At 45.4% G+C, this 9,175-nt stretch overlaps 1 protein-coding gene across 1 annotated transcript in view; it reads left to right on the top strand.

The window, feature by feature from the left end:
• T265_10071 (hypothetical protein) overlaps positions 1-8,927 on the top strand; it is a gene marked incomplete at both ends in the record, with an annotated part of 12,234 nt that extends 3,307 nt beyond the window's left edge. Inside the window, one exon of the mRNA XM_009176337.1 lies at positions 8,773-8,927. Within this exon, the coding sequence (XP_009174601.1) occupies positions 8,773-8,927 (155 nt within the window). The remainder of the gene's footprint in view (positions 1-8,772) is intronic.
• Between the last annotated feature and the right edge of the window lie 248 nt (positions 8,928-9,175).

The raw sequence follows: 9,175 nt of genomic DNA, 5'->3' as shown, positions 1-9,175 counted from the left end.
ATATATAATATATAGTCAAAAGAAATCAAATTGACCCGAGACGCGCGAATGCTGACAATCACTTTGTATTGTGAGTAAAATTTAGACGAATCGACTAAAGCGAAAACAACTCTGAGAGCATTACTGCAACTTAGATATAGTCAACAACACTAAATATACTCTAAACAGAATCGAAAGATGTGAACATCCAAAATGTACACCCATCCTATAACCGTTATAAAGTGGCTATGAATTGTGATTTAGATCCTGGCGGTGCCAGAAGCATGGACCAACTGGATGGAGGAACTGATGCATCTGAACGCCGTTTTTTTATCGCATCTGTATGCTCACGACTTTTGAAGCCCATGAAAAACACGACTGATGCTACCGTCCAGTCGTCTGGTGACCATTCTGTTAGAGTTCAAATTAGCCTCCTATTTGGCATGCCTGGTCGGCAGCAACAAACATTCGTCACACCTTCGGTGTCTGAGCTTGGTCACCTTCCAGCTTTATCAGTCCCGGCGGTCTGGCCAAAGACGATATTTCCGTCCGGACTGGGAAGGCCAGATCAGCTTTTGTGAACCTGCATCACCTGTGACACAAACGTGACACCTGTCAGAGAATGGTTCTACACTGCTTGTTAATGACTAACTTTAAAATAAACTATACTACTCTCGGTTGATCTCAGTTTCTAGGTTCCTGAAAAAAGAGATGATTTTTGGCCGGCTCCACGTGACCAGAGGTAACATAGATTGCAACGTATTAAAAATTTAACTACTGAACAGCACTACAGTAGCCAAATTTATGAGGAAAAAAGGCGACAGCCACGTGCCGATTGCACCTACTTAGGGACGCCTTTCTCATACAATCAAAAGTCAGGCATAAGGTCTTGACAAGAATTGTATGCTGTTTAGTGTTGGACCATCAAGAGGCAGGAGACGAAATGGGGAGGATAGATTCTGGCCGTAAAAATAAGGGCGATAAAAATAAAAAGTAATCCGAAAAGGGAGGAAACTGGGATGTTTGTTCGGCTCAACATTTTCTCCGTGTCTTCCCTCGAGCGGGCAGAGCGGCAGATGGCCGTTTGGTGGATGGTCCGCGTGTACGCTTCTGCTGCACGTCCCCCGGATCATTGCTCTCCATCAAGATGTGGCCGAGGCCAGCCTGGTTCATGCTTGCAATCAGCCTCGTTCGGGCTTCACGTAGCTCATCTGAGAGTTTATCGATTTCAGGGGCGTGCAGTAAGGCAGGGATCAAGGTGGCACGCAGTCGACGTGGCCTGTCAGAAAAATACAAGGTACAGCGGATAAATAAAGGGATTAAAACGAATGCCTTCATGGACCACAGTATCCTACTGTGTGCATCAACGCTGTATGTCTTGTTAGTTCTCTGCACAGGAAGTGGGATAGGGGCAGTCGAATTTCCGTAGTTGAGGGCTGAGTGATGCTAAATACTGCCAAAGTGCAAGTTAATCACATTGCTGAACATCCGCTCATGGCCGAACGGTTAAGTACGCAAACTGCTAAACGGGAGTGTCTTAGTGTCGAAAAAAGACTCGCCAACAAGGAACACAATTCCAGACAAGCGAGTGTGAAAGTTACAAAGATTTTCACGGTATTTAAAGCGTACCGTTGACATTGGCCCAGGCTGTTTGACCGGTATTTGGTGGACACACATAGTCGCTGGTCATGCTTCTTTGGCGTGCCTGAACACTCTTCGGTAGTTGCTGAATTGATCGACTGCTTGAGCGTTCGATCGGAAATTGGCTTTCCTGGTCTAGATGCTTGATAGCTTCCCTACGGAGGCCCGAGAAGCTAGAAAAGAATCAGTAAGCAAAGGAGTGCGTATGTCCCATAAGCAGAGGTAATCAGTGAATGACTCATCACCTCATCTGTGTAGCCTTTATTCCTCCACACTCGATCACGCCATTAACTTACGGTTCTGTAAGTGTGCACTACAACTACCTCGCGATCGCATCAGCGTGCCTCTCTTGAAAACGCAGCTGGACGGAGGGCATGAATCCTTGGAAGAGGTTGCCCACGGCAACCGAAAAGTCAGATTATAACATTTTATTCCATTAGGCTGAGCTCAGTGGTTACGGACCAGAATGTCTGTGGTTCGAACCTAAACTCAGCATCTCGACTGCTCCTAACTAACCTTGGGCAACCTGGCATTATCTCAGCCCTCGTGCCTCCTTCCGCTGACATGGCAACTAAACACTGAAGGATGGTGCAGCTGATCAATTTCTTATTTGCACTTGTTTCAACTTCGAAATTTTCCACACTAACTCAACTCGGTTGGAAATCAATAAAGTGTGGGTTGTAAGGTGAAACATCTAACGGGAGCCTAAGCTAACCGAAACACACATGGGTAGCGAAATGGCTGACGGACACTGACGACATTACAGGGGACATGGTGTTCTTCACCATTCCAATCCATCTTTTGGAGTAAGCTGAAATGTGGGGGTTCGCAGTATTTGTCTTCGTTGATGGCAGCGCCGACCAGTTCGAACCCGACTTCTGCCACTCGACTTTCCCTGTCTAGTCCTGAGCAAGTTTAAGTGAATAGAAGACAAGAGCACAAAAACTAAAGACGAATGTTCAGTTTGTGAGGAAAGCTATTCCACCTTCCTCATAAGCACTCCAAAGTGGAGTCTTTAGAGGTGGTAATGAATCTGGTTTCCAGTTTCCGAGTGAAACATCCGGTGTTATGTGCCAATCCATACGAAACTGCAACCGACTCGACGGCCAACCTGTTTACTCGTTGATGGGAATCGCCTTACCATGGGAAGATACGCGAACAACCAACAGAACACCCCCCTCTAGCTAAAACAAAGTCGCCCATTGTATTTGTGTACAGTACCAGAAATTCACGGAGCAACAAGTCGGACGTATCACTTTTCTGGTTATCCACATCACAGACAAGAAGCAATGGAATTCCGCTTTTATTAGAGCTGATCAGTCTTGTAAATCTATGATCGCGCCAGCAGTTGAACCATGTACACCTACTGTTCGGCGAGTATATTATCCCAAGCGAGTCCGATGTTCGTCATCCTGAAAGGCCATTGATATGCGCGAACGATGAACTCGAATAAAATTGAAACTCCAAATTGCGACTCCTCAGTGAGCGTTTTCCCACAATGACAACAACAGTTATTCCGTCAACACTGGATCGGGCAGGACAGGTGAGGGGGTCAGCTAGTCGACCACACGCGCACTAATTAACACACACACACAGTCACGGATGATTGGTAGAACAATGGAATGAAGTTCGCCTTCGTCAGTAAGACAGTTACTGTCGCCAAAAGCTAATCACATTCTGTAAAACACCGTTGTGTAGGTGACCTGGTTTACACTTGCGACCATCCATGTCTACTCTACCAGACGGAGGTCAATTCGGCAAATGGACTTGTAACATCATATGGCACTCCTACACATGGCCCCATGGTGTAGCGGTTATCACTCTGGACTCTGAATCCAGCGACCCGAGTTCGAGTCTCGGTGGGGCCTGCTGGCCTTTTCGCCTTCCACATTCAATCTATAATTTTTCTGTCGATCTTTGATATTGCATCTAACATCTCCGACGTTTTAGCAGCTTTCCAAATCTTTGCCACGACCAAACAATCTGCAGCGATGTCTCTTCCCGTCTGAGAACCAATGCCACCAGGGATTGGAATATCACTGAGACCTCTAACAGGCCGTCTGATGAATTTCCGAGAGGTTATGCAAATAATGAAAATTTCCATGGTTAAGTGTCAAAAATGGTGGATCTCGCACACAGGTAAACGACAGTTTCTTACACACAGAGATCCAGCAACCTCCAGATATTTTGTTATATTGTTATTATCATTATTATATTATTTATACTACTATTTCCATATCAGTAGTGTAGAAACAATCGTGCAGCGGCAGTATGGATTGGGCATTCGCATGGCTGTGACCACTAGCAGCAACGGACCGGAAACAAGCTGGTCGCTGGATTATTTTTTTTGGAAGCAAATGTGAATACAAGTTTGAAAAGGCTTCAAAAAACTCAGGGAGGTGCACAGAATCACCTTGGTCTCGGATACGCCCTATCAGGATTCTACCATACCCACTTCGTTGTTCCCATGGATGGTGCACCCTGAAAAAAAACCAAACCTGTGGCATTGGGTTGGTACTTACTGAAACAATGCTGCCTCTGTCAGTCCATGAGGCAGACGTTGGGCTCGTCCATCTGTAGACTGCTTGGTCATTTCCGTCAGCCATCCACATACCTCGTCCCAACCAGGTGTGGAGTGGAACAGATCAGTTGTCGAGGGATCCTGTTCTTGTTGTTGTTGCTGTTGTAGCTCCTAAAAGGGCATCAAATGGGAGTGTCACTAAGCAAAATGTCTCTTCTTCGGAGTAACTCCATTCATTTTTTACAAATTACTGGCTTATGGGCTTATACGTTACCACCCGCTCCCCGGGGTATCGTTCAACTTTCTACATCACCGCTATTTGAACTTCATTCTTCCACCATCCTCTTTTTCAAACTTGAACTCCTAGCGTCCTTCCCAATACAACAGGTTTGCCTTATTTTTAGAATTCTAAGTGACCTTCAGGGCTCACGCCACCAAGGAAAGAATTGCAACGAACATCATCATCACCATCGGCAGCGCAACAGCAGTGTTCAGAACTTATTCTTCACCGCCATACAACCATAATCTATTTGAAAGCCTTCTTGTGAGAAGAAGAATAAAAGCGGATGGGGCAGTGTTCAAACTTATTCTTCACCGCCATACAACCATAATCTATTTGAAAGCCTTCTTGTGAGAAGAAGAATAAAAGCGGATGGGAGAGGGACTTATTGTCGAGCTATCACAATCGTTTCAGGGTGACAAAACCTCCAGACACTCACTCAGACACTGGATAGAAACTGATAACAACACCACCGACATAGGTCAACAGACAGAGCATACAGCGTCTCCAACCATGCATGTTTGACAAATGTCAGGTCAAAGGTTGGTCAACTCCGTGCTTGCGCCACTCTGAACTGTGACGAGACCACCAGAAGTGTCGAGAAGCTCAGTGGTCAAGTGTTTACATGCAGGTGATCGTTTTCATCATATCGCACATTCAGCATGAGGGTGAAAGAAACACCCCTTCCGAAGGAGGCGATGTGGCCTCCACTCAAGGCCAGAGGTTTACATGCATGGTCACCGAAATTAGCTCCTTACATCGCACGGCAATTTTTGTACAACCATTCCCTCAGGAAAGATAATCCGGGAGACGTAAAAAACTGCTCCTTCTGTAAGAGTCCTTGCAAGAATCTCTGAGCTACCTCAAGCTTAGTCTCGCTTGATTTCGACGGAAACTTACACGAAGCTTGTATATTGACCAGAAGGTATTTCATATTGGGAGCTGATGTTTCTCATAGGGCGTTTTTCCGTTCCGCTCTAGGGATTTCGTTTACTGGAGGGTAACTAGGGTAGAAATAACTGGGGTTGTTTAAACCGTTTTTTGAAACAGATTGTTTCATCTTGGGAGGTTTCTCATGGAGGGAGAGGCACTACAAATTTCTAGCAAAATAAGTAATCGATGCTGACCGCGTCCCACGGATAACAGATGGGGGCCTAAGACTTTCAGATGAGTTCCATGGGTAATGGTACTTTAAAGACGTTACTAAGTTACCATCTTCTCAGGACCCATCACTTCTACTTTGTAGCCAACATGTCAGCCCTTAACAAGGCTGGGAATCAGGAGCTGTAGTGACTAAATGATGGAGGGATCACATAAAGCTAGTCCGCGGTTATTCAAAGCACACGGGAAGCCGTGGATAAAAAGTTGAGCACAGAAACTTGAAATTCTGGAGGAAGAAAGCTGAGGTTAGTGAACGAGAAGTATTAAAGCCCATTAACGGCTGTTTTCAGTTGCTACACTTTAAGTACACTTTAAGCACATATCAGAAAGGTTTATCAAATAGACGAAGCGCCATGCAACCAGAATTAGTATGAGCTCCTATTTGTAACAAAACGCGTGGATTAGGTTCACGAAAAATGACGCTTTTTGGTGCCTTCACAAAAACAGGACCAGCACCCTTTTATAGCAGCTTTACGGTTATATTCAACAATCGTCTGGTGACACAGTGGCTTTCTTCGTGCTGCTGATGAACCACCGATTTCAACAAAAAGTGACACAAAAAGTTAGCTTACACGTAATTCAGCCAACCTTCCACGCCCGACTTCCACGTAATCATTCCAACGCTGCACACAAGATTCCGCATAAGCAGAGTCCAATAAGTCCAGCTCGGACAGGGCATCGGAAACAAGTAACTCCATGTGGTTTGGTATTGGCGTGGAGATGTTTTCATCTACATTGGTCGGCTGGTTAAACTTTTGCTTGTTTACTGACTTTTTCCCCAGAGCCGAACCTGAGTGAATCGGCTTGCTGGTGATTTGAACTTGCAAAAGACGTGGATCAAACTCTAATGGTAGAAGTTCCAAAAGCAGACTAGATAGAAGAATCACATCAGCTCTCGAACGTAGCAGACATTCCTGGGTTCCCAAAGCGTCTGAACCGAATGTCTCGGACCACCACTGGGAGTAAGAAAAGCCGGTGAGCCGAATATCCTCCGAAGACAGCTGTCGAGCCAATAAGAGCGCCAAAGTGAAAGAATTTAGCGCACTACCCACAGAAGTCAATCTTCTGACCTCTACCCTGCGATCGTCATCTCCTTCCAAGTCCAAAAACTCCGCGTTCACTAAACCTGTTCCATCGGAGCCTTCATGTTCCGGAGAAGTCTGGAACACACGGGTCAGCAACTGGTAGATCAGACCTGTAAAGAAAACATCAAAGGAAATGCAAGGTCTGCTAGTGCGTACCAAAGATAATAGAAAAAATGGGAAGGAAGACAGCTCCGCCGAACAGCACTAGCTGTAGTAAACGTGGGCAAGAGATTATTGCAAGCCTTCACGCGTTCAGGGGAGTTGAACAAGAATTTGTGGAGAATACCGTTGCTCCAGAGACACCGCTATTAAACCCAACGATCAACAGAATGAAAGGTAGCTTCCATATCGAAAATGACTACTGTGATCGTGTCAAGCAATGTCACTATTCAGAATTCTCCTGGAGTAAATATATGATCGGCGCATCCTTCTCTATGACTAAAACCATAGATACCCATGTGTGTTCAGTCAAATAGACCAGGAAGCACCCTCGATGCCTCAGCCACCCTGCTAATGACAGGTGGTTTTCACACGATGTTTGCGTACACTTTTTGAAAAACAGGGAGGATTAATGAGGTGTCCTATTCTGATTAAATCTCTCCATTCCACATGCAGTTTTGTCAGGTGGAAAACTAGATTCCATATCTTGATTGAAGAGGGCTGAATTCAAGTCTTTCGATCCGGTCCTGATATCTTCTCACGCTTTGGACGTGATGCCTCTAACTCCATCTCTTCTGACTGGCGGCTAAGGTTTACAATCTGCTCACCAGTATTTACTGATCGAGCTGGATAACCAAATGGCGCAAGGACGACTGTTCAATAGAATCTAATTCAGCAAAGCATTTTCAGCCATGGGTATGGGTGCAACTACTACACCCTATATTCCCCAATCCTTTGCTCCTGGATCATCAGACACCATGTGAAAAAGCTGAGTTTCCCCAGTGGTTTTAAGGTGTATCCCCACACCTGAGTTATGTATTCGTGCTTTAAAGACAGTATAAGACAGTATATGGTATTGGCGTGCAGTGTATGTCTGCCAATTTGACAGAGTATAAGCGCTGAAGGCTCCTACGATTAAGAGTATCGCAAATTTGCTATTATCGGGCAGTTGGTTGGGTAAGGTACGCTAGTCACCTAGCTGACAGCTAAGCGATCCAGTGACGTTTGCTTGGAAGGAATTGTAAACGGTCGGTGAACTAAACACTGCGATGATAAATGATACTTATCATTTGGCCAGGCGGAAGAAGTTTTACTTGGGTCTTTGACCCCATTCTGAGTCTTTGAACCACGCATCTGACTTACGAAGCAATTGGAATAGGAGTTTTGTTCGCCTCTAGTCTCTGATACGAGTACCACCCACAAGGGTTGCTTTTCTGTTCAGAGCTCGTCCGTGGGAGATCGACTTAGCCCAAGAGCGAGGCGAGTAAGGCCATTTCTAACCCGCCCTTCTTCGGAGGAAAATAACATCGTTGCTTCCATAAGCATGAACATAGTGGTCAACTGGTGGAAACACCTTACTGCCTGCACAATCCCATCACAGAGGGATTTTCTGCCAGACTGCTGCACAACAGTATAATTAGTAGTACGGCGTCTTGCTGCTCTTAGTCTGACAGCTTCCCTTTGGCCTACCTAAATTCGAGACCTTGCGGCGCTCAAGCCTGACCACCACGTCAAAATGGCAGCATTTAGTCATGGAGGCTGGATATACAAAAAACCGCACGCGTACTGCAGAGCAAAGGAGCCCTCCAACGGAGATATTGAAGACAGACAGCTCCTCTATTAGTATATAAGAGTTCCATGATCCCCTTTATGATAGACCGCACATGAAGGAAGGGCAAATACTATTTCCTCCATATTGTCCCTCTTGTGTTTCCACTTAAACTGTAACACCAAATGAGGAATGACCGGATGAACGACGAAATTAGTGTTCACACGTTCAAGTGTTACGAGATTAAACCAGAAACTGCGCTTTCAGCGACGGTACAAAGGTTCTCAAGACTGACAAACAGAATAACCGTTACAGCGATACTTAGCTGCCATCTGATATCGCCATTTGATATCCCTTTTCATACCAAGTTCGTCAATGATTTCGTCATTCTTGTCAGAATATGAGCGAAAGCCAAAATTATACTTACCTTTGACCACGGCAACACCACCTTTTGTTGCAACTATAAGTGTACTGACCAACGCCAAAAAGTGTGCCCAATCAACGTCATCAAGTGATCCCCATGTTTGCGGTAACGCCGCAGAAGAAATTTGACTGACTACAGTATCCAGACCCAAAAAAGCGACCATCTGAAACAACTCACGCGAAAAAGATGTAATATACCTGAATCAGAAAGCTTTGTTGTGATGGATCCAGACCAAGGAACGGCGTGCAGCGTTTCTGGAATTGGTGACAGACTATGACAATTTGAAACTGCAATGAAGGGAATAGTTACTTTGACAACCTACGTGATCCCACTGATCCATTTCTCAGGAAGCGTCCGAGCAGCTCAAGCAGCTGGT

The sequence above is a fragment of the Opisthorchis viverrini genome (genome assembly GCF_000715545.1).
Source record: "Opisthorchis viverrini unplaced genomic scaffold opera_v5_327, whole genome shotgun sequence".
In the NCBI taxonomy this organism is placed as follows: domain Eukaryota; kingdom Metazoa; phylum Platyhelminthes; class Trematoda; order Opisthorchiida; family Opisthorchiidae; genus Opisthorchis; species Opisthorchis viverrini.
The sequence above is the reverse complement of the archived record's forward strand: the minus strand, read 5'-3'. Positions and strand labels throughout refer to the sequence as shown.